General features: G+C 55.0%; 1 protein-coding gene across 1 annotated transcript in view; it reads right to left on the bottom strand.

The window, feature by feature from the left end:
• The window catches only part of LOC114506724 (cytochrome b5), a 29,946-nt gene extending 9,341 nt beyond the window's left edge, over positions 1–20,605 (bottom strand). Inside the window, 1 exon segment of the mRNA XM_028524569.2 lies at positions 20,367–20,605. Coding sequence (XP_028380370.1) covers positions 20,367–20,495 — 129 coding nt within the window. The 5' untranslated portion in view covers positions 20,496–20,605.
• Between the last annotated feature and the right edge of the window lie 3,956 nt (positions 20,606–24,561).

Below are 24,561 nucleotides of genomic sequence, written 5' to 3'. Positions count from 1 at the left end.
TGGACCAAATAACTCACGACTGATAAGATAATAAAAAGAATACAGGAATGCCTTATTGCCATACCGGGTATGCTCCTTGAAGCGGGGGAACAGACAGGCAGCGACATTCAATGAAATCTAAATCACGACACCTGGTGAGTCACCTGGTCACCCTTCTCCCACCTGTAGCAACTCCGTGCGTTTTAATAAACACACTTACGTCTTAAGACTCAAGTAAAACACTCTCCCTCACCTGCCAGAGGTCGTTGACAAAGAAAACCTGGACATGGCCGTGGCGCCGCCTAGGTTCCAAGGTGGGCATGTCTGCGACCCCTGTCCGGAAGCCGCAGAGGCATGGAAGGTGTCTTTCCGGGACCAGCTACAGAATGCGGGGGGCCCTGGGACAAGACCAAGCTTCGGAGAAGGGCAGTGGTGGAGTAACTCGGAGGGAGGGCAACGGCCATCTGAGGCTTTTCTGGGGAAAAGGCCACACGCAGGCAAGGACTAGGACGTAAGAGGCAGAATTCTCCGGAAAAACTCTGAGCCACCTGGGAACCTGGGACCTCCCTCCTGCCATGGGCATGGGCCAGCCCCAGCGGCAGAGCCCGGGCAGACGCAGGGCAGGGCCTGGGGGACAGGCAGGAGGACAACGGGAATACCGGCACCTTCCCCCGGAGTGTCCTTCACCCAGAGGTCCCGTTTCTCCCGAGGGGACGTGTCTCCCATTTGCCTTAGGTGTCAGCTCACCAGACCCTGCACAGTCACACGCACAGTGTGCTGCCACATGCTGGGTCCGCGGTCGGTAGTTGGTGGCGGCAAAGAGAGGCGAGCGGCACAGTAACACAGACACGCGTCAGTGGTGGGGGACACCCACCCCCTGCACTGGCAAATCCCCACATCTTCCCATCTTCCGTGCCCCTCGGCTCCCCCCAGAGGCCGCCCCCCCCCCCCCACCCTGGGCCTGCAGCTCCGACCTCAGTCTGCATCGCAGCCCCCGCACTTCCCCCCCCCCCAGGCGTGATTTCCTCCACCCCCCAGCGGCCACGCTGAAGGGCATCAGGGTGAGGAGCCCTTGGCTGGGCTTGGGTCTGAAAGGCCCTGCCCCTTGCCCCACCCCGGGGTCTCCGTCTCCCCACTCAGCCCCACCCAAGTTGTCTTTGGGTTGTGGCGTTGGTGAGAGTCCTGAGGACAGGGACTCCGTCTGTCCTGTCCCTCGCTGTCGCCCCTGGTACCTGGTGCAACGCCTGGCACACGCAGATAAAAACAACACAGGTAACTTTCAGACAAACAAATAAGATACTCACAGATCGTCCCACTTGAGCCTTGAAACCGTGAGCTGTGACCAGCCAGCGGTCAACGACCGTCTTCCCAGGCCAGCCTCATCCCACTCCCCACTTCCTGAAACTAACCAGTAGCTCTGACCCTATCATTCCACATTTAATTGCTGTTCAGCCCCTTTAATCAAAATATTTACTGGCCCGTGTGTGAAAGGCATTGTGTGGGACACGCGAAAGTACACACACACACAAAAAAAACGGTGTGATTTGGTCCCGAAGGAGCACGCAGTCAGTCTGAGGTCAAAGGAACAGCGCAGAGATGGCCGGCGGCCTTCCTCGACGCCACCTGGGAGCTGGGATCGCTCGAGAATCACCGGAAGGCCCTAAACTCGCAGTCACGGGAGACGCGAGCATGAACTTGTATCACCTGCCCCGGGAGGCAGGACCGAAGGAGTCACACGGCTGCTGGGCGCAGCCATGGACCACGCACACCTGCTTCAGGGGAGGAGGCCCCCTGGGTGTGAACTGAAAGGCGCCCCCTCTGCAGGTGAGGGGCTCCACAGGGTGAGGGCCACGGGCTAGAACAGGACGTCCGGCCCGCGCCAAGCTGCCCTGGGAGAAAAGCAGCATCTCTCTGGGCGGGAGTGGCCAACAGAAAAGCTGCAGTTGGCCGGGGACCAGGGGACTCTTCTCCGTGGCTCTGTGGCGGTTCTCAGGATCCAGTCCCACCTGTTTCACCGCCTGCCGGCCCTGGGGCACTGGGGGGAGGGCCGGAGTGCCCGTACACCCAGTGCAATCGAGCCGTGCGTGACACAGTGCATTCTGGACTGTGCGTGTATTTGGTTGCACGTACAGTCAGAGCTCCACGGCTCCCGTCCTCCTCCCACAACCAGTCAAGGTCTGAGGGGTCTCTTGGGCTTTCTGGTCCCACTTTACTTAACGCGAGAAGTACAGGTGTCACCGTACTTGTGGATGTCCAAGTTCAGGGTCTCCCAAGAGCATATGAAAATGAGACACACACAAAGGAGGAGGAAAACAGAACGTGTTAAATGAGCATCAGTAAGTTCAAGAAAAGGACAGGTACTCCTGTTGACGACGGGCAATACGGGGGAACCTCTGGGCCATACTGGGGCGACTCCTCGTGCCAGCGCCCTTGGGGGGTGAGGCTGCCCCTCCCCCGAGGGTCAGTCATTCCCGTGGAGGGCACTTGCTGAGCCTGTGCGGGGCTGGATGACAGAAACGGTAGGGCTCCTGCTTTCTAAAAAAAAGTAAGAGCTCAAAATGCAAGAACGTGTTATGAACTTGGTGAGTTTTTCCTCGCCGGGCACCAAATCCCGTAGTGGGTGGAGCAGCAGGGACGGTCCTTCAGGCGAGGCTCACGGACAGAACACCTGCGGACTCTCACGTCATCTCCGGCTCGCAGGGCCAGGTGTGTCCAGGCCAACGCCGCCAAGTCACTCGCTGTGAGAAGTCCGCAGAGTCAAACCCAGCGACCCGCAGGTCCCTTTCCGGCTAGAAGCCAGCCTGGCCGCGGTCCCGCCCGCCCTTCCTCTCTCAGAACACACGGCGGCGGCAGGAACATGCTCCGACAGGATGCACGCGGAGTGCAGGCGGAGGGCAAGGCTCCTGGCACTGCTTCCCGCAGGGGAGAGACCAAGGTTACCGGCTGAACGCACACACACGGCCCCGCCGCGGAGGCCCTCTGGGGGGCTGCAAGCAAAACCAGAGCTCCGGGGCTCTCCCCGAGACGACGGGTGCCCCGCGTTCGGGGCTACGAGGCTCAACCGTTCGTGCCCCGGGTCGGCGTGTTCAACGTCTCCACCTCTTGGCACACGTACACCAACTACCGAAACTCTGCGGCACACCAAAAACACATGTTTTTTGCTGACCTGACAAAAAATAGGAATAATTTTGATTGATTTCCAAAAAAACATAATAGTAATAGTCATTACCTGTCCTTCATGCTCCAAAGTGACTTTTTAAAAACTCAAGTGCCTATACTTGCATATGAGGATTTCTTGTACCAAGAATTAACCAATCAGGTGCACCCTTATTATGCAACATGACCAATGAGATGCAACTCTATTAAATGACCTATACACTTATGGTTCAAGACAGGGCATTCACACTGGACGGCTGTTTTGTTGTGCTGGCTGTTGTCATTTTTTTAATTTGACAGTCTAAGGGAAAAGAGGTCAGTGCCCCTGACTAAATAGTCAGGTATTGTGTGTTTTAAAACTTCTTGCAGCACACCGGTTGAAAATCACCACTCTAGGTCATTACAAAAAAGAACGTGACCCAAACGTAATGGGGAATCCTCCCATGTCCCATCGAGGCCATGCCAGTACTGTCTGGTCAGTGCCAGGGGGCTGCTGCCCTCCCCCTCCTCCTAACCCACTTCACTATAACTAGGGGAGAAAGAGGTAACACAGGCAACATGCAACTTTTTTCAAATGAAAACATGAATCCAATTTCCCATGCACAGAAGAAAAAAAAAGAAGTATATCGGACTAAAATAGCAGAAGATGCTCCCCCAGAACAAGACAGCGCAGACAGACCGGGGTCAGATATGGAGAAAGGAGAAGGGATGCAGCGTGGCCTTGCATTTCTTCTGAATGTGGAGAGGCTAAGGATCAGAGAGACCACAAGGAGAGCGGCCTCAGACCTGTCTTCGAATGAGGCTGGCGAGAAGCGATAGGTAAAGGAACGGACGCATTCCCAGAGATGCCACAGTACGCAGGACATATTAAATTGCGGGACAATTCTATTTCACGTGCAGTAGTGTGCGCTAGAAATGATCTATAGAAACTGGCAACTAGCAAGATAAAAACGATAGGCTTCGATGCCACTCCTGATGCCGATCATTTCGATCCATAAACTCGTAATGTGTAGGCAATAATCTTAAGGAGACAGAAACGTGAGCTGAGTCGGTCCCTCTAGACCCAAATACGCGCGGCCGGCGACCCCACTGAACCAGAAACCGATCACGGAGCAGAAACACTCTCGCGGGCCCTTCTTCATTCCCGCTGTGTGTTCCGACGGTCGTTGTACGGCTCCTTAGGTTCTCCGCCCACACGATGGAGACGAGTACGCACTGTACTTTTGGCATGACCTTCGCTAGTTATGTCCCCCTTTAACACAAATAAGGTGAGCTGAGCTTATCGCCCCAAAGTACGCCTCTCTGGGGTGGGGACTACTACGTCATGCTGGCTCACTAGTTGTAGGCAGCGGCAGGTGAGGAGGAAGCTGTGCACACCAAGTGGAAGTTCCAGCCGTGCGCGGATGCTCGCCTTCGTAGGGGACACGCCCACCTACGAGGGTGTCTCCCACACGGCGCCAGGCCTGCACCGTCAGGGCACCAGGCAGGACTCACATCTGCCCCATAACCTTGCCCTTGTCTGCTGTGCTTGTCCGGGTGGTCTCCCACAACGGACTCCCTGCCCCCAATCCCTTCTCTGCCTGTGGCGAAAGCAGCACTTCGGGGGGGTGGCTTCCGCCTTTTCCGGGGAGCTACTCACCCTTGCCGGGTCTCTCCCGTGTGTATAGAAGGTCTACGTGTTATTAAACTTGAATTTGTTTTCTCTCGCTAATCTGTCTCAGGGGAATTTGATTATTAGTCAGAAGAACCTTGAGGGCAGAAGGAAGTGATTTTTGCCCCAACAGTTTCCTAAGTGAGAGAGTCTTAAGCTTGATACAGAATAATATTTTTACTGAGTTTTTTTACCCGAATTCCTACAATCGCTGTGTTTTAGTGGCTTTGGCAAAACAAGTGGTAGCATTTCGAAGTCGAGGGTTGGAAGGTCTTGTCTGCAGGGCAGGAGGGCCGCACATCCTTGCACACAAAGCCAGGGAGGCCTCTCATTGAGCTCACGTCTCCAGCCCTCCCCGTCCCGAGCCGTCTTCCTCCTCTGCTAGGACACTCGTCAAGGCCCTGCTGGCCGCTTCCTGTGCCCGCTCAGAAGCCCACGCGGTGAGTTTCTGCAGGCGAAGCCAAGGCCTCCCGCACTTGCCCACAAAGAGCTCCAACACCCGCGGAGCCCCGGAGGTGCCCGGGAGCAAAACCGCACCAGCTGGGGCGAACACGGCTCCTTGAGCCGACATCTGCTTCTCCCTCCCGCCAACGCTTAAGCCCGTGTGGGGGAGAAACAGCTACTTAGTAGAGATTTTTCCCAGCCTCCTTTGCAGTTGGATATGCCATGGACTAAATTCCTGCTAATGAAATGTATACATGAATTGTCAGGAGAACCTTCTAGAAGCCTGCCCTTTAGAGCACTGTGTCCCCTTTGCCCGTTGTCCATCCTGCTCTCTGGCATGGGGACGCTGCCTCTGGACTTGAACTGAGGACCAGACCTTAGCAATGGCCAAGAAGAGGAAGTGCAGCCCCAAGGGCTGGATGGGGCCAGCACGCCACACCTGGACCGCAAGGCGCATTTCCTCACAACGCCTAAATAAACTCCTGCCTTGTGTGAGCGCAGCTGTTTAGGGTTCCTCTGAGCTCGACTCTCCTTACCACGTCAGCCCCTGTTGAGACACACCTTGCGTCAGGCACCCAAGTCCAAAAGCACGAGACGTGCAAGCAAACACGCTCCCCAGTGGTGAGAAGCTTAAAGCCAAACGGGGGCAACGGTCTCCCCTCTAGACACTAAACAATTAGAGAAAGGTCAAGGCCCCGCCTTAAACTTATCCAATACGTAATCATTGGGCCACCTCATAAATACCCTTAAACACAAGCGAGGCCCCTTCAGGTTGGACCCGCACAGACAGATCAGACGCAGATGCAAGCCCTTGGGAGCAGGAGTGGGGGCTCAGGGGCTGGAGGGCGCTTGGTGTGGGGCGGTTGGTGAGGGGACACGAGTGAATACAGAGAAATCCCTGAGGCCAGACGCGGGCTCCTTCTGCGTGGCAGCCGGACTGGCCCCGGGGATGCCCAGACCTGGCGTTATGTCCAGGTGTGTCCGGAAGGGGGAGGGTGTTGCCCGAGGGGATCTACGTTGGAATCGATGGGCCCAGTAAACCAGGTGACCTGCCCTCGGGGCCAAGAGCGTGCTCCGGGCCAGAGAGGCCTGGAACGGAGCCAGAGGCAGGAGGGGTCCGCCCCCTTTTCCCACCCGGCTGATTGGGCAGGGACAGGTCGTCTCATCTTGGCCTGCCCTTGAGCTGGGATCTGCCCCCTTGGCTCCCCTGGTTCTCGGGCTGCCGGAGGGACCCACCGGCGTTCCTGGTCTCAGTGGGCAGACGGCACAGCGTGGGATTGGTGGCTTTCTTCTTCCTCTCTGGGTTGTGTGTATGTGTGTGTGTGTGTGTGTGTGTGTGTCCCCACTGGTTCTGTCTCTCTGGAGAGCCCAGGCTACCACAGGCTGGACCACACGACGGAAGGCCGTCAGAGCAGTGTCAAGGGGCGGACAGCAAGGAGTTCCTGCAGGGCAGGGTGGCGTGTCCGAAGGCCGCAGGGTCCCTGCTGAACAGACAGCTCTGAGGGCAGGCAGACCGGGGCAGCTTGGGGCCTGTCCACCCCCTTCCTCTCTCCCCCCTCCCCTCTACCCAGCACACCCCCAGCTCCCTGACATGTCTGCCTCCTCCTCCTCATCTGTGGGCCAGAGATCTTGACTCAAAGGCCCCGCTGAAGGTTAAAATCCCCGAAGTTCCAAGTTTAAAAGGACCTTCAGAGACCCAATGTCCTTAAAATCACAGGCGGAGAAACCGGGACCCGGAGGAAATAAGGCTAGCGTCACACTGACAGCTCATGAAGGAGGTGGGAGCAGAGCCCCCCCCACCCCGTCTTGGTGCATGCATGTGACAGGACCATTTTTATCTTTCTGAACAAAGTGACCTTAGATGGGATGTCTTTAAAAAAAAGTTTCTTCAAGCCCTGGCTGGCATAGCTCAGTGGATTGAGCGTGGGCTGCGAACCAACGTGTCGCAGGTTCGATTCCCAGTCAGGGCACATGCCTGGGTTGCAGGCCATGACCCCCAGCAACTGCACATTGATGTTTCTCTCTCTCTCTCCCTCCCTCCCTCCCTTCCCTCTCTAAAAATAAATAAATAAAATCTTTTTAAAAAGTTTCTTCATACATTTCCCTTTGGGAATTCAGAGGGACATCTGTCTTGCTTCTTCTAGATGAGAAGGGACTTTGTCATTTGCCCTGTCCTGGGCCTCGCCCACAAAGATTCAAAGGACACACACACACACACACACACCCCGCTCCTAGCTCATGGTGCTACCTGGCTGCCAGGTTGTCCCTGAAAAAAGCCCAGGAGTGTGAGCAAAACTACACTGGGCATCACAATATGCATCAACCGCATTCCCCCCCAGGGCTCACTTAAATCAAAAACAAACGACAATTGTAAAAAAAAAAAAAACAAACCCTTCCCACTTAGCTGTAACGTGATGTGGACCCAAAGTCCACCACCTCGGGAGTACCTTTCAAGCCAAACACTCCACACTGCCAAAAAATGCGGAGTAAACAATGACTCGGCAAAAACGATCTGCGTACAGAGATTATCTGCAATAGTTCAGCCACCCAGGAGCACAACTCAAAGGAGTTTGGAGAGCAAACAATTTTAAAAAGATTTAGAACGGGCCCTGGCTGGGAGCTCAGCTGGCTGCAGGGTTGTCCCGTAACCAAAAGGTTGCGGGTTCGATCCCTGGTCAGGGCACGTGCCTAGGCTGCTCCTTTTGACCCCTGGTCGAGACGCCTACAGGAGACACGGGACCCACGTTCTCTCTCACATGGATGTTTCTCTCTCTCTCCCTTCCTCTCTCTGTAAAAATAATACACACATCCTTGGGTGAGGATTTAAAAACAGATTTAGAACAAAACAAGCTGTCTGACCAAATGTTGTCTATCATTTCCAGATGCTGTGTGCCTGAGGAGGCAAAGAATGGAGGCCTCGGAGCTGGCCAGGCCACCAGACTTTGTTGTGCGTGGCCCCAGCGTGGACTCCGCAGAGGAGCCCTGTGCGTGGCACTGCCCGGGGCTGCGCATGCCCCCCTGTGCTGCATCCTCGAACCCTGGGACCAGGCTCACAAGCCCCGCCTCCCGGTTTCAGGCTGGCGGTCCTAGGATGAAACTCGCAGGGAGGGCTCTCCGTGCGGATATCCGCCCACTGGAACATCTGCCGCGAGCCCTGCCCAGGTCGGCTGTCACCACGAGGGGGAAGCCACGGTCCGGGGGGGAGACTGACATATAAACTAGGAACAGCTGCACAAAGTCAGCCCCACGTGTGTAGCCAGCACCACAGGTGGAGGGATCACCTGGCCCAGGCGCTGGAGGCCGGGACGGGGCCGGGGAGGGGCGGCGGGGGCTCCGGGCAGAACGCTCAGGAGCAGTTCGCCAGGGGAGCGAGCGGGCGTCCTTGCAAAGGAAAGGACGGCGCGCAGGGGCCGAAACACAGTGGCGCCCTGGGGACGGGCAGGCGCCCCGAGCAGCCCCCTTCACGAGGGTAGGGAGCCCTGGGACGGAGACCAACAGGAACTGGGCGCAAGCGCAGAACAAGGTCCGTGCGAGGGGCGGTGGGAGCGGCTGGAGGCTGAAGGGAGTGCCGCGTCCAGAGTAAAGCTCTGTGGTCCTGGCTGCCCGCCCCTAACTTCCTTTTCGCGTCCACGAGCACCCTCACCCCCACCCCCCAGCCTGGGCGGGCGGAGTGTGCACGTGCCTGCCACGTCCGCGTGCTCTGGGTGAGAGCGCTTTCTTTTTCCCAAATAAATCCTTTTTGGTGACGAAACACCTAGTCCACAGTACTGTTTACCAGTCGACAACAGTTCGATAGCTTTTTTCCCCTTGTTATTGGAGGGAGGGAAGCAACTGGAAAGGAGAATTAAGCCCGGATCCTTCCCCACTCCTTTACAGATAATGCTTTCCCGTGTCACTGCACTGTCCAATGAGGCGCGAGGGCGCGGCAAGCCCCGCCTTCCCTCGGCCACGCCCGCCCGGACCCCCACACAGGCTCTGCCCTATACCCCCTCCCACTCCTCCAGTTCCCGCGTCCAGCCCTAGAAGCGTCCCAGAGGGCGGTGACTGTTCCCCAGGCGGCAGAGCCTCTGCGTCCATACAGCGCTGGGCTGCCAGCAAAGCTCGGGCGTGGGGGCGCTGGGCCCTGGGCCCGAGGGCCAGCCCTGCCGTGGCTCCAGGGAGACACCAGGAGGGCACTGACCTTCCCGAGCCCCCACTTGCCCAGCATCGACCACCTGCCCCGATCCAACTGCACAGAAGGGTGGAAGCCATAATTAGCACACTGCCCTGCATATATAATAGGCATTTAAGTCATGTCAACCCCTTTCTTCCCCACCCTACCTGCCACCTGCCACAAAGAACCTGGTCCAGGCCAGGTCAAGTTTTCCTGACCTCGAAATGCTGAAGGCCAAGTCCCCCACCGACAGACCCCCCCTTCTTTCCGCACCCCCCTTCATCTTGAAGTAGTTTCTATGGATTAAATCAACAGGTCTGACCCTGCTAAGGCAGAGAACCAAAGGACAAGAGTCGACAGGAGCGGGGCATCCTAAGGACAATGAACTTTCCCCACAGGGGACAGTCCTCAGAGGTCACGAGGGTGAGGACAGGCAGATAATGCAGCTGGGACCACAATGCCATGACGACGCTCTCTCCTTGAAAAAGAGAAGCAGAATTCTTGGTTATTCTTAGAGTGTGGCCTGACCAGCCTTTTCAGTTTCACCACTGCTGAACTGCTCTCCTTCGGTCAGACACCGCAAGCCAGCCGGCTGGAGACACAGCCCTCCGCCCAGGCGGGGCCTCCGCCTCCCCCCCTCGCTCTGGACACAGAGGAGCTGGCCTCGCCCTCGGGCCCCAGCGCCAGCTCACTGCCCTCGAGATGCAGGCGTGGTGCTGCATCTCCCGTCCTAACACACACGCCCCCGTGCACACACGCACACGTACACACTGCCCTGGAGATGCAGGCGTGGTGCTGTGTCTCCTACCCTAACACACACACCCCCATGCACACATGCACGTACACACTGCCCTGGAGATGCAAGCGTGGTGCTGTGTCTCCCGTCCTAACACACACGCCCCCGTGCACATACACACTGTCTTTCCCATGACCACGCTGCACTCTGCAGGCACCCCCCTGTTTTCCTGCTCCCCCTGAAGTGAGCCCTCTGCAAGGCTTGTCAGCCCGGCTGTCTCTGCAGCCGTCTCTGTCCCCCTGGAGAAGCCCCGCCCATGGACCCAAACCCCTCCTCCAGGCTCTGTGGGGATGCCACCCGCTGGGCCCTGGGCCCACCTGACTGACTCGCCCTTGGGACGTCAGGGTCCCCTCTCGGGAACCGACTGTGGCACTGGCTCCCAGCATGCCGTTCTCTCGGGCTCTGCCTCCCGCGGCACCGGGCATGCTTTCCTCCCCGTTCCCTTGTCCCTCTCGGTGTGGGACTGCCCCGGGGCCTGGCATTTCATGACCCCTCCGCCATCCCAACCAGCACCGTCACTTCAGAGGTTCTGACAACACCTGAACCTCTTTTTTTGGTTTACAGAGAGGTCACCTCTCTCTAAACTCTGGATGCTTGGATCACCGTCTGGGTCTCGTCTCCACCTAGGAGTCTGGGAGGGTCCTCGAATCGAACGTATTAAACACCGCACGGACCTACCCTCTCAAAACCTGCTCCATCGTCTCCTTTCCCCACCTCCGCTGAGGACCATTCCATCCAAGCTGCCACGGAGGTCAAAGCCCTGGGGCTCCCCGGGACCCTTCTCATCTCCCGCAGCCCACGCAGGATCCCAGGACATTCTGCCGGCTCACCTTTTATAACGCGGCTGGAGTCTGGCCCATTCCCCCACCTCCACCACATCACCCCTCGGCTGGTGTCCCTGGCCCCTGGGTATGCGCTCTCGCACCCCTCCAGAGCGACAATGTAAACATAAGCGAGGCCATGCCACTTTGCCGTCTAAACCCGCCCACAGGTAGCTGCACCCCGGATTTGAGACTCAGGCCGTGGCTCTGCTCCTCGAGAACGTGGGGGTACACGCAGATCGATGGGGCAGAGCAGAGAACCAGACACAGACCCTTGCAAAGGCCTCCCCCCAGTTTCTGATGAAGATGCAAAGGCAACCTGATGGAGGAAAGGGTCTCTTCGACACACAGTGTGGCACAACTGGACATCGGTCCTCAGAACAATCTTGTCGGGGAGGGCGGTGGGGCGGGTGGGGGGTGTGGAGACAGCTGTGCTTGAACAACAGCAATGACAACACAGTTTGACTTAAACCTTACACTCTGTCCAACAATCAACCCCAAACAGACCACAGGTCAAAATACAGAACTGAGAACTTTTCTGAAGAGCCTCGGGACTAGGCGAACAGTTCTCAGACATGCTAGTGAAAGTGTGGCATGCACGGGGGAAAATGAGTACCCAGGACTTCCTAAAAGCTGGAACCTTTCATTCTTTACAGGGTCTTGTTAACAGGAGGAAACGGCAAGCCCCTGACCGGGAGAACATTCTTTGGCCAGTGTCCTATCTGACAAAGGACTTACGCGCAGAATAAAGAGTTCTGTAAACCGAGCACCAAGGAAACAAACAATCCAGATAGAAAAAGGACAAAAGACGTGAGCTGACATTTCTTCCGAAAAGATATGTGCACAGCCAACCAGCCACGAAAAGGGGTCCCACCTCGTCAGCCAGCAGAAAACCAAAACCACAGTGGGACCCGACGGCCCACCTGTTGGGGTGGCTGTGATGTGAAAGTTCGCGTATCCACCAGCAGCCCGAACGCTGGGGAGGATGTGGAAACCCAGAAGCTGCCGGGCACGTCTGGTGAGAATGCAGACTGGCCGGTGCTGACGCTCTGGAAACCACCCCGACCATTTTACACGTGAAGCCCACACCCGCCACAGGCACGCGCACCCCTGGTGGGGGCCCTGGAGACATGGGGACCAGCACGCACACGGACGCCGGCACAGCAGTGCCAGCCGCTACGGAGCAGCTTCCGTGGGCCCAGGCCCAGGACAGTGGGGGGTGGGGGGTCACAGCCCTGTCTGGTGCACAGCAGCAGCCGACAGACACAGAAAGAGAGACAGCAGCTGCCGGGAAGGAGGACGATGTGGCAGAAAACTCCCCTCCCTGGGAAACGACCCCGGGCTGCGGCCAGCGGGAGGTGCTGACCAAAGGGATGTGCACCAGGCAGAGGGAAACCAAGACGAAGGTCTCCAGGCAGAAACTAGCCCGACTTGTTTGAGGAATGGAGAGGGCCCGTGTGGGCTCGGAGGCCAAGGGCAGCGTTCCTGGTGCAGGTGGGCGAGGGGGCAGGGCCGGGCCACGCCAAGGCCGCCCGACAGCTGGGACTCAACTCTCAAGGCCACGGGAAGCCACCGGAAAGGAACTCGGCCGAGAAATGCCCATCTGTGCCCACAAGATAAAGCTTTTTTATTTTCTTGCACTCTTGAACGTAATAACAACAGACACCTGTGCTGTGACGCGCACAGGACAGAAGAAATGGCCGGACACCCCCGTCGACCCAATCCTGGATGGGGCAACAGGGCTGTGGGGTCAGAGGGCGGCATGCAGACACTTGAGGACAGACATCACACGAGGGTCTCTGGGGGGCCGTGTTCAAGTGGAGTGGGGCCACTGGCAGACGAGGAAAGAGAGAAAGTCACCCGCCGGGGATGAGCACCCGCCACCAGCAAGGGGGCGGGCAGGGCGCGAGCTGAACCCATGGGCAGATTTCATCAGAGCAGGGACCGCATCAGATTTCCACTCAGAACGACCTGTCCCAGGCCGGCTGTTCCCGCGGCCTTTGGAAAGCGGAAAACCTCCTCGGGACTGCCTGACAAGTGCACAGACGATCTCTCTCTCTTACACAAGGCCACGCTGGCTCTTAAGACCAGCCAGATGCCCTCTGTTAGGGACAGGGGCCGGGAGCCCCCACCCGCGGGTCTCCTCTGCCTCAGGACGGCCCTGGGGAAAGCTGCACGGGCAGCTCCCTTCCCCCGGGAGGGGCCGTGCCGCCCGTGAGGCCAGGGGAAAGAAAGACACTCCTCGCCCTCTTCTTGTTCCTCCCTCGGGCTCTCTGTTTGTTCAGATCTCTCCTTTCACAGCCTCGCTCTGCTTTCTCCCTGGTCCCTACGGAGAATTCCAGATACGGGGAGAAAATTCCCAAAGCAAATGGTACCGCCCTGCACCCATGCAGTGGCTTTTTTCTTTTAAAGCTCCGCTAGCGATCTGCAAAACTCCTGCGGCCTCACGCCTGACTCCCGGAGCGGGCAGGAGAACCCGGACTGTGGATTCCCACGTGCTGGACGGAAACCCCAGCCTTAACGCCTCGCCGGCCATGTCACATGAGCTCCAAGGCCACGCATGTTTTTCCTCCCTTTCCAAAGGACACGCCACCGCCACCCCCCTGAGAGGCCCGGTTTCAGAATTAACAGCACAGACGTGAAGGCAGGTTTTGTGCATGGAAAGCACCGTCTGGCACAGGCAGATGCTGATCGACGTTCAGTGCGTGCCCACTGCTCGCGGGTGTCTGCCTCCCAGCCCGCCGGGGGCCACTCCAAGGGAGGGCGTGAGTGACACGGACTTAATGCTCGCTGAGGAAGGCGGGAAGAGCAGGCTGGGTGCATTCTGTGTGCTGGCCTGTTTACGCCCGGCTCTGCCGCTGGAGAACCGGCAGGCACTGAGAGCCCCGGGTAGACGTGCACACGCCGAGGCCTTATCTACGGGAGACACAGGGCTGCCGGTGAGCCGGGCACTGACAACCCCCGGCTGGGCCCCCCGCCGCCTCCCCCTCGGCGTGGGCGCTGGCTCCACGTCACTGTTCTGGACAGCCCGTCCTCACGGGCAGGCTAGAGACGCAGTCCCGTGGGTGCCAGAAAGTGATGTCTCGCCATCATCCACGAGACATCAGCTCTCACTGACCAGAGGGCCCTCAGCACCAGGCTTTGCTCGGGCCACATGCTCCGGACCTGGCCTTGAACTGCCTTCTCCCCCCATTTTCAGCGCCCTCTCTGGCCCCGTGCGGAACTTGATAAAAGACACGGGCAGCCAGTTAATGAGTACACATCAGTGGATGTTCCCTACAAAACAAAGTTCAAAGGTGATGAGGCGCGGGGGGTGGGGGGAAGCACCCGATATGAAGCCGTGGACAGTGCCTCCGAGCCTGTGCTGTTTAAATCCCCCTGGAGTCCGAGACCTCTGGCCGCATTCCTGAGCCCTTGTGTGTGGGCTGCCGCCGCTGACCTCGGCTCGGGTCAGCGTAACCAGGGCACGCCCTGCCGCCGCCGCACCTGCAGAGAGGTTCCGTGTCCACGGGGCTAAAAGACTGTTTCCATCCATGCCCCCTTCTGATAAAGTACACACCCCCCAGCTGAGCCCCGTGTCCCTAAAGAGAACCGAGACCTGGAAGGACACAGCCTCACTGCCGTGTGGGGCTTGTGAGCGGTCCCCGGTGCGAGCGATGTGGACAACTTGGGGACAGGCGTCACATGCAGCAGGTGTACAGCCTCTCACCCGGGACTCCCCCCGACAGAAGCTTACCTAAGGATATACATAATTGCGGGTGGGAAACCGAACAACCAGGGGCGAAAGGAGAGGAGTTACATGTAGGACGAAACATCTGTGGGGTAAGGAGGCAGCCAGGAAGAATAGGACTCCCTGAAATGGGACGGGGTCCTCGTCATAGGGGGGAGCAGGGGGCGGACGACCACACACGCACACAACACGAATCGCTGGGCGGGGCCGGGGGTGTCCAGGGCTGTCCAAAGGACGCCCACAGAACACCTCGGTGGTCCCCTCCGCACGGCGGGGTTCCGGGGGGCTTTGACGTTCCTCTTGCACTTTTCCACACCGTCCAGTTCCTGACGAGAACCATGTAGCCTTTCCCCCCAAACAATAAAGTTGTATTTTTTCACGCTCCGGAGGAAAGAGGGCACCCCGTCATGCAGAGCACACGTCCCGGAAAATGTGCGCTCCGAGCGACCCTTTGCCCTGGGACCCATTTTCGTTCACAGGCTCGCACTGCCATTCCTGAGCCGCGCACCTACTATGGAAACACCGGGCCTACTGCGGGACGAAAATGGTTCTAACCGTTTACAGGAAACTGTTAACTTAAAACGTTTCCCAAGTGTTTTCACGTACTGCCCCTGCCAGTCGTCACGGGCCGGAAGCAGGTGCAGGAAACAGAATGCTACCCACTTGAGAAGGGGGAAAAGGATCTAGAGAATTTATCTGGCTCGCCCGAGGTCACCTCAGCCAGAGGTCTGAGACTTAGATCTGGTCTGCCTCACACCCACGCAACAGTTTTCCACAACCGCCTAGTGGGGCCGCTGCCATTCAGACTCCACCAGATACAGAGGACGGAGGGATGACTGTCGGGCCGGGGGGAGTTGGGGACCTGGGGGGAAAGGTGAAGGGACTAAGCAGCGAACAAACAAACTCCTGGACACAGACAACAGCATGGCGATGACCAGAGGGAAGGGGGCGGGGGGGTGGTGACAGGAGACCTGACTTGGAGTGGTGGACACACAGTACACTATACCGACGGTGGGTTATAGAATTGTGCCCCTGAAACTTACATAATCTTATTAACCAATGTCACTCCAGTAAATTCAATGAAAAAAAGTTCAAGGTGCTGATTGGGCGTGCCCTGTGGTTTGGAGAACGTTTGGAGTGACAGACACATGCAGGAGGTACGGTTCACCCTTCGACTCCACCTGCTTGACGGTCTGTGCTCCCTGGGTTCACTTCCCTACCTCGAAGATACATAGAAACAGAGAGAAGGATCTCAAGTGTTTGTTTTGGAACAAACAATTTAAAAGAAAACAAAGCAACCTCACACTCTTAAAACCTCTCCTCAAAAGTAGCAAAAAGTTACCAAATAATTTATGCAGACATCGACCAAAGTGGCCCTGCCCACGGGCTCACGTTAGGGACGGCCCGTGAGGCTGGCTCTGCCACGGGTCACCGGGATGCCCAAGCTGCTGTCACCACCAGGCCCCTTTATAGTGCCCTCCCATGGACTGCATAATGTCTGGTTTTATTTACCAAACTACACAGGTTCAAAAAGTAAACAACGACATTCCCATTTCACATTCATCATCAAAGACTTCTGTAATCGCAGCTTTTTACTAGGATGGCATTTAGGAAGTTACCCAATTTCCTTGGAAAAAGAGAAGGCATGTAGGATTTTAGCCCTAAACATGGCAGCCCTATCCAGGGCAAAGAGGTGCTGTCTTCTGTCTTCCGGAGTTAGGGACGCTGGGTTTCAAGCACCTGCGGCCTCTTCCCGGATCCGGGGGGGGGGGGGGGGGGGGGGGTACTGAGGGTCCCCCAGGCTCGGAACCGCTGGTCTCTGCCGAGTAGGCAGCCGCCTTCACGGAAAACAACAAAATGCAAGTCCCTCACACAGACACTGCTCTAAAGACTCTGCCTAAGACCAGGAGCAAGAGCAAGCCCGGAGCCAACAGCTGCGTGAGGCAGAGTGACGCGCATGGGCAGCCAGGAGGCAGATCCGGAGCGTCCGGGTCCTGGGGTCGCTGGAAAAGGGGCGACAGGACACGGAGGCGTTCCGCTCACAATGTTTTCCAGGAACGACCTATTTCACAAAACACCTACTGCCTGGAACGCAAGTCAACCCCGCCGCCCCTGACTTGGTGATCCCTCCTCCTCTCCCCCCACGGCTCTTCTAAAAGCTGGGTGAGTGCTGCTGCCCAAATCACAGGGCGAGAAGAGCAGCCCAGTTTTATCTCCTGGCCCCACGTGCCTACCGTCTCGCTTCCGTAGCTTCCCCTCCGAGTTCTATAATCATTAACCCCACTCAGAGTGGAATCCTACGACAAGACCCAACTTCGAGAATATGAATTCGAAAACTAGAACTCTGGATTGGAGAGGGAAAAAAAAAAGAAAACGAGTTCAAAAGCTGTTAGGCAACTAAGCTCGTAATCCTGCAGGTGGGTGGGTGTCAAAGCGTAACTCCACACCTGCGGCCGCTGAGCCAGGAGCCCGCCCGCCTTCTCAGGTGACTCCGGCCCTCCCAGACAGGACAGCACCTTCCCGGGGCCACTGTTTCAGGGGGCGGAGCCTGTTGCACAACCACAGCCCTTCACCCACATTCTTCACTGGAAGAATATAATTTTTCTGGAACACTCTCCTGGTTCGACAGCACCTGCCAGACATACACCTTTCCCTATAATCTCCCATTAGCACTCAATGACCTCGGGGGCCACAGGGAGAAGGCCACCGCCCACCCTGCCACGTGCTGCTGTAGGAGTTTGCGCTTCACCGCACGGGTCACGTGCCCTCACGTGCCCGAGACCGTGTTAGGCATCCGGCCAGCCTTATTTGGTTTCTCACCATGGCCCCACGAAGCTGGCACGGTTATCATATTCCCAGTTTACCTTCAAGGAGGGATCCGAGGCCCAGAGAGCGTGGTCAGCAGACCGGACCCCCTGAGTCCACCACGCTGTGTGTCTTCTCACCACGAGTGCCGGCATGCCTGCAAACCTATGGTGTTCTGGAAGGGGCCGAGGAAACCACGCGGTCCACGTGGATGAGTGAATTCGTGATATAAGGAGCTCTCGCCCATGGTTAAAAGTTCGTCTTAGAGGCAGGAAGCCTCCTCCCCGCAAAACCTTTCATATTTGGGTAAATTAGAGAAAACAGTATTCAGTTAACACACAAGGAAAGCTTCATGAATTTCTGGAGCTTTAAAATGATGGAAGAAAGTGGGTGGGGTGCAGGGGAAGAGACAGAACCTGTGGGCTTTCTCTTTCAAAAATATGGATGAGATGCACAGTGCTATAAACAGCAGGTGCTTGTTAATTTGCTACAATTGTTAGTTATCAAATATCAGCGGTAGACTCGTTTCACTGAATTTTACTGGGGAGGCATTCTCGCCCAGCCACTTTCAAAGACAGGCACCAAGGCACGGGCCTGGTAGCTCTGGGCATCAGCACACCATCCAGATATGCCGAGATTGGTGGTTTGATCCCCTGCCAGGGCACATACAAGAATAAAAACTAGATGGAACAATAAACAGATGTTCCTTTCTCTCTCAAAAAAAATATCGGTGAAGACAGACTACTGAAAACTGAGAAAGATAAAAGAGTCTGTTGTCAGCTAGCCCATGGAAGGGTTTGCTCATGTCTCTTCCAGTCTTACTCCAGTTTTACTGTCACAAAGAAAACTTTATACAATTCCCCCTTCCTGCCTCATAAGAATGTAACAGTAAATGGTTTATAGTAAAGTTCAATAATCTTCTCTTATTATCTCCTTCTGAGAAATTTACCCTTAAAAGTTATGCAAAATACATGTTATGGCAGGAATTCTTTCCAGACTGGGAATGATCCCCCCCCCCAGGGGACATTTGGCACTAACTGGGGACATTTTTGGTTGGCACAATGGTGGGAGGGGTCCTTCTGATATCTGGTGGGGGAAGGCCAGGGAGGCTCCTATACAAGACACAAAAAGAGAAAGAAAGGACAAATGCTTTATAACATAAAGTAATCTATTAATCTTTTATAAATGCTATTCTTGGGAAAGGAGGGAGAAGGAGAGGGAGAGAAACATTGATGTGTGGGAAATACATTGACTGGTTGCCTCTCACTCGCCCTCAACTGGGGACCTGGCCCGCAACCCAGCCATGTGCCCTGACTGAGAATCAAACCTGCGACCTTTGGATTTGCAGGGCGGTACTCAATCTCCTAAGCCACACCAGCCAGGGCAAAATGCTATTCTCTTTAATAGACACAAATAAAGAAAGCACACACTGGATCTTAAAACTGCAGAATTACTTAAACCACGGGGGTGGGGTGGTGAGAGAAAGCTTGGAGCAGACATTTCGGGTCCATCACACCTAGTGTTATACTCAGGATCTTTAGTTCAGGAAACTCCAATGGCAAATAAGCTCTGTAGAGTTCAGCAGAAGGGACGGGAAGGATCAGATGTGACTCCCAACTAGAAACCACTCCTAACTAAATTGGGACACTATTTTATCTTCTGGCCCTCCGAGGAATGTCAAGTTCTTAGTAAAATATCTTACTGATAAACATCAACTCCAACCTTTTCAAAAAGTTTTTTTTTTAATGCTCTGCAAACCAAAAGTCCCTGGATGGAAACTGGGGTCCAGCTGAGGCCAGGCCTCTGTCAGTTACCCCTCCAAACCACGTGGAGAGTTCCCATCACTAAGCATTCCCTCTTCCGGTCTGGGGAACTGCGGAAAGTGAATGTTAGGGTTTATGACTCAGACTCCCCCACAGTGATAAAACACCCCCAGAGGTAGCAAGGAAAAGCCCCTTAAATTTTATTGCAAAAATGACAGCCTAAAGACTCAGCAAAGGAATCTTTTCCCTGAAAGTTAGGCAAAGTTTTTACAACGTCTAAAGCTACTTTAGGATCGAGTCCCACCAGCAGCGTTTTTAGTCCCGTCCTCCCTCCCGTCTTCACCAAGGCCGGCCACACACCCACGCTCCGTCCCAGGAGTCCAGCTCGGCACCGCCGCACTGCCAAGTCCTCATCCCGCGAGTTCACAATCACCAGGGCAGTGTGGGCGGGGATCCTGGGGTGGGCCTCGGGGTGCCGCCCATACACCCCGACCTCTGAACGACCCCACGGTCCTATCTAGGGGGACCCCACAGCTCAAGAGGTGGGGGAGGAGGAAGGGACTCCAACCGGCTCCTTTTAGGAATCCCCTCCCGGAATATGAAGTGGGACAACCCCCACCCCAGATGGAGATCCGCTCTTCGCAAACTCAGAGAAAAGAAGTATCTTTCGAAATCCTTCCGTGTAGTTGTGCCCTCAGCCAGGGCAGCCCATCCAGCCGGGACTTAGTTTGCTACCACGTGCTGGGTGTGCCCCGGTCCCACACGCCCGCGCAGAGGCTCCCACGGCAGCGCCTGCCCCAGCACGGCTCCGCCGGCGCGGCGCGGGCCTGTGCGCCTCCGGTCGCCCCCCGGTGGGGACGTCCGGCTGCGCAGACGCGGGGAACGCTCCCAGGGGCGCACCCGCGGGCCCGCAGACTCAGTGTGCACAGAGAGGTGTGCAGGCGCGGAGACCGCGCCCAGGTGTGCGGAACTCGGTGGGCAAGGTCAGGAGCACACGCAGAGCCGCGCACGGCAGGGCCCAGCGGGGGACCTCCAAACCCCGGTCCGCGGAGCGCTTTACCGACTCACCTCCTCCAAAAATTTAGTCAAATCGTACACTTTGTTGTGCAGGATAAGCCAGGTGCTCTTGCTGTGGTTGTGCTTCTGGATCTCTTCCAAGGTGTAGTACGTGACGGCCTTATCTGACGCCTCGGCCATTTCGGAAGGCAGAGAGTTGCAGCCCCTATGCACACCAGTGGAGCCGGGAGGAGCACAGCAGGCGTCTCCACGAGACGGGGCCGGGACATTCCCCTAGTCCCGGCTGGGGCGCCCGGGGCTGGACAACCGCCCCAGCGAAGGGGGCGGCTTGCTGAGGGCCTCCGATGATTGGCCAGAGCCCGTGTCACTCAAGGGACCCGCCCTCGACCTCCACTTTATACCAACCCCAGCGCGCCCCGCCCAAAGTGGATGTTGATTGGCTGAATCCGCTGCCTAGCGTGCTCGAGGCGGGGCGGGGCGGGTCCTCTGGCGCCTGCGCAGAAGAAGGGAAGGTGGCCGGGTGTTGACCCGGGTGACAGGGCTGCACACGTGTGCGGGAAGGACACGGACCCTGCGCGGTGGTCCATAGGGGCTAGCGCATAGTCCACTCTGTGCAGGGCAGCGTCCGCACGTCAGAATCGCCGCATTTCCCAATCAAGTCATATCAGCCGGACCGGGACGCTAATTTCTAACAGTCTTTGCTGCAAGTCTCAAGAGTAAATTGTTAGCGTTGCGTGAGACACAGACGAGCCTCGTGGACTTGAGAACGTTAGCCCGGGTAGAACTGCGTGCTGCCCGGAACAAACTGCCACTACAGTGTCTGCCCCGGATGGCTCCGTTCTCACGGGAAAAACAAACCCATGGGAATTGTTATAAAAAGTAAAGACGTTCTGGTTATTTCTGTATCCCCAAAGCAGTTCGTTGTTGACCACTGGCTAGGCGAGCTCTGGCATTAGCGTCTTTGCCTTGTGTCAACAGCGTATTGTTAAGGTGCGCCCTAAATGATGGACAGCACTTGGAATAAAGCCTGGAAGGGCACCTCCCCGGCAGGCATATGAAGACTTGCAAATGTTTGAGAAAAACAAAGCGGAAGAGTTCCAGCATGTTAAAAAATCACCCGATATTTGTCAAGGCCCTTTTCAGCGATGGTAATTAACTCCAAAAGAACCACACAGCAGAGTGCACACTAGGTCATCTTTCCCGGAAAGGTGAGCACAGTTCTTCCGCATTTGGGTGCTGGGTGGTAGTGCCCACCCCGGCACTGACTCCTCCATGGCAGTGCATGGCCATGAAGAGGGAAACAATTTCCCAAGTAGTCCAGGTTTTCTTCAGCCTTTTCAAATGGTGGAATACACTGATTTTCAAATACCGAACCAGCCTTGCACCTTGGGAATGAACCCCACTCGTTTATGGTATATCATAATTTCCTGTATTAATGAAGTGTATGTTGAGTTTTTGCATCTATTTTTATGAGATAGTGTGTAGGTTTCTGTTCACACATTACATTTGTCTGGTTTGGGTATCAGAGTAATACTGCTTCATAGAATGATTTGAGAAGTTCCCCTTTTCTATTTTTCTGGAAAAGATTACGTACAATTGGTGTTATTCTTTAAAAGTACGGTAGAAGTATCCAGTGAAACCAAATAGGACAGCAGATCTCTTCTTCAGGAAGTTTTACATTTTAATTTGCATATAACAGCTATGGAACGATTCAGGTTGTGTTTCATTCTGGTGAGCCGTGGTAATGTGTGCTTTTTGAGAAGTTGGCCCATTTCGTTTAAATTGTTAAATCTAGCCTTTTGCCGTTTACAGGGTCTGTAGTGAAATCCTATTTGATTCCCCATGCCAGTAATTTGTGACTTCTACTTTTTGTTGTCAACTTTGCTAGAGGCTGTCAGTTTTATTGATCTTTCCAAAGAGCCAGGTTTTTTTTTTTCTTGAATTTTTCTGTCATTTTCTTTTTTTCAATGTCATTGATTTCTGTTCATTATATTCTTCCTTCTGCTTGCCTTGTTTTTTTCTCCACCATCCCCACCCCCGTTTCCTCAGGTGTTAACTTTATTGATTTGAAACTTTTTCTCCTTTCTAATGTTTGTCTTTAATGTTATAATTTTCCAATATGTTTTTAAAATGGTAGACCAAAGTTATACTATTTTCCTAACCATTGTCAGGACTGCTACATTGAAGTGATCACCAACTGCAGTTGACCGCAGAACGCTGTGGATGGCTCATCAACATGCGAGAAAAGCATACACAGACATCCAGGTCCTGTGGGGTAGTAGAAACTAAATGGCCACCCTCCCTGGTGGGGAGAGCGCCCCGTTCCCCCTCTGGAGAGGCTTTTTATTGGTTTTGTTTGCATAAGAATTCAGGTAAAGCTCATTACTCATTTTTAGGAAGTAAGGATCAAACAATAGATAACAAGGAAGTCTGAGGGCCTATTTTGAGTCAGGGTCAAAGAGCTCTAAAACTTTGAGGAACAAACTTACTTCTTCCTTGGACCCTCCTCACTCAACTGAGAGCATTCTAAACAAAGCAAGTTTCACAGGATCTTACATATTCTTTCTGAGGCCTGATCACCCTGGGAACCCGCCCTTTTCAGCACAGGGCTGCACCACCCTCTGTCATTGTTTCAGGCTTAGGTGGAGCAAGGGAAGTCAGGCAGCCAAGAGATAAGGAGATTTTCTCCCAGACAATGAGGACTCAGGCTATATCAAAGCCAAGGAGCGAGGATCCATCACCCCCTTTTGCTGCAGCCCCCAAAGTCCTTCCTTGGGGGCCTCCCACATGATCATGTCTGTCTTAGATCATTCCCCCCTTGGGGAATCTTACCCGTCATTGGCTAACCAACCAAGCATTGGGGTTCATTTATGAATGAAGCAGCAGAAGCAGCATTCCTGCCAGGGAGATAAGCTTTTGTCTCTTTGCTGGCTTGTGGTCCAAGGCCACTCCCTCAGCCTCAGCCTAGGCAGGGGTTACAGCTTCTGATACCAGGCAGGGCAGTCCCCAACACTAAATCACCCAAGACGTAGACCAAAGCAATGTGTCTCTTAACTGGATGGCTTATCTCTGCAATCCAAGGTCAAGACTGTTTCAGATTTCAGTCCCACTTCCAAATAGCTCTGGAAGGGGTTAAAAACAAAACATTGGTGCCCATGACCTGGATTCTCTCAGGTGTGACTTATCAGATGCATGACTAGGAGCCAGATGGTGAACGACTCTAAACAACTGCTTATAAAATGCTTAGCACAGGGGCCAGCACATAGAAAGCAATGAGCAGATTTTAGCTAGTTCTCAGGTTATTATTTCTACTCAACAAGGTTTCCTTATTCTAAAGCACAGGTATGAGGAAGCATCCTATCTGGCAGGTGCTCCAAGCAGAAGTAAATCTAGGCAAATTTAGAAACAAACAAACCTGATAAATTACAGGAACACAAATACCTCCAGATTCTTCCTGACTTCCCCTCCAGCAAACCTGATAAACATTTGGAACACTAACTCTACTCTTAAAGCTACTTAAACAAAAATATACTGTAAAATGTACTCTGTCTTCTGTTCTAATAGAAGACAAAAATAAGCACACATTACTAGATTTTAAAACTTCTTTTCTAATTCTTTACGCCCCTTGTACACAAAACTCACCTGAGTGGCTCTCTCCTGCCCCTTTAGGTAAATAGTTACCTTTGCCATTATACAGTTACAACCACAGAAAGGTGGTTCCCTCAGGGAATGGGCACTTCTACAAAGAAGGACTCCAATTCAAATAACTACACAGATAATTTGCATTATGTGCCAAGGTCGCAGGTTTGATCCCTAATCAGGGCACATGCAAGAATCAACCTATGATGAATATGTAAGTGGAACAAGAAATTGGTGTTCCTCGCTGTCTCCCTTTCCCTTTCTCTCTAAAACCAATTTGCATTGTACTCACATTCATGTCTCTTAAAAATCACGTTACCATAGGTTATCTTTATCCTCCCCAAAATCTCTCTCTCCCTCCAGCGAAGGCATAATGGCCGCGGAAATAAGACGGTATCTTCAGACCAAAAACTGCAGCAGACAAGCCCAGGAAATACAACAGAATTTGTTGCAGGGTAAGGTGCTTACAGGAACTAGGTCCAAGCAGACAAGCCAACCCAGAGGGCCTGCAGAAGTTACCCTGCACTACAGACTCCTGTGACTGTGCTTTTCCAGTACTGTAACTCAGGGACCGACAAGACAACGGGACAAAGAGCGCAGCAGTGCC

The sequence above is a fragment of the Phyllostomus discolor genome, chromosome 9 (assembly GCF_004126475.2).
Source record: "Phyllostomus discolor isolate MPI-MPIP mPhyDis1 chromosome 9, mPhyDis1.pri.v3, whole genome shotgun sequence".
Lineage (NCBI taxonomy): Eukaryota > Metazoa > Chordata > Mammalia > Chiroptera > Phyllostomidae > Phyllostomus > Phyllostomus discolor.
This window is presented reverse-complemented; position numbering and strand designations above follow the sequence as displayed.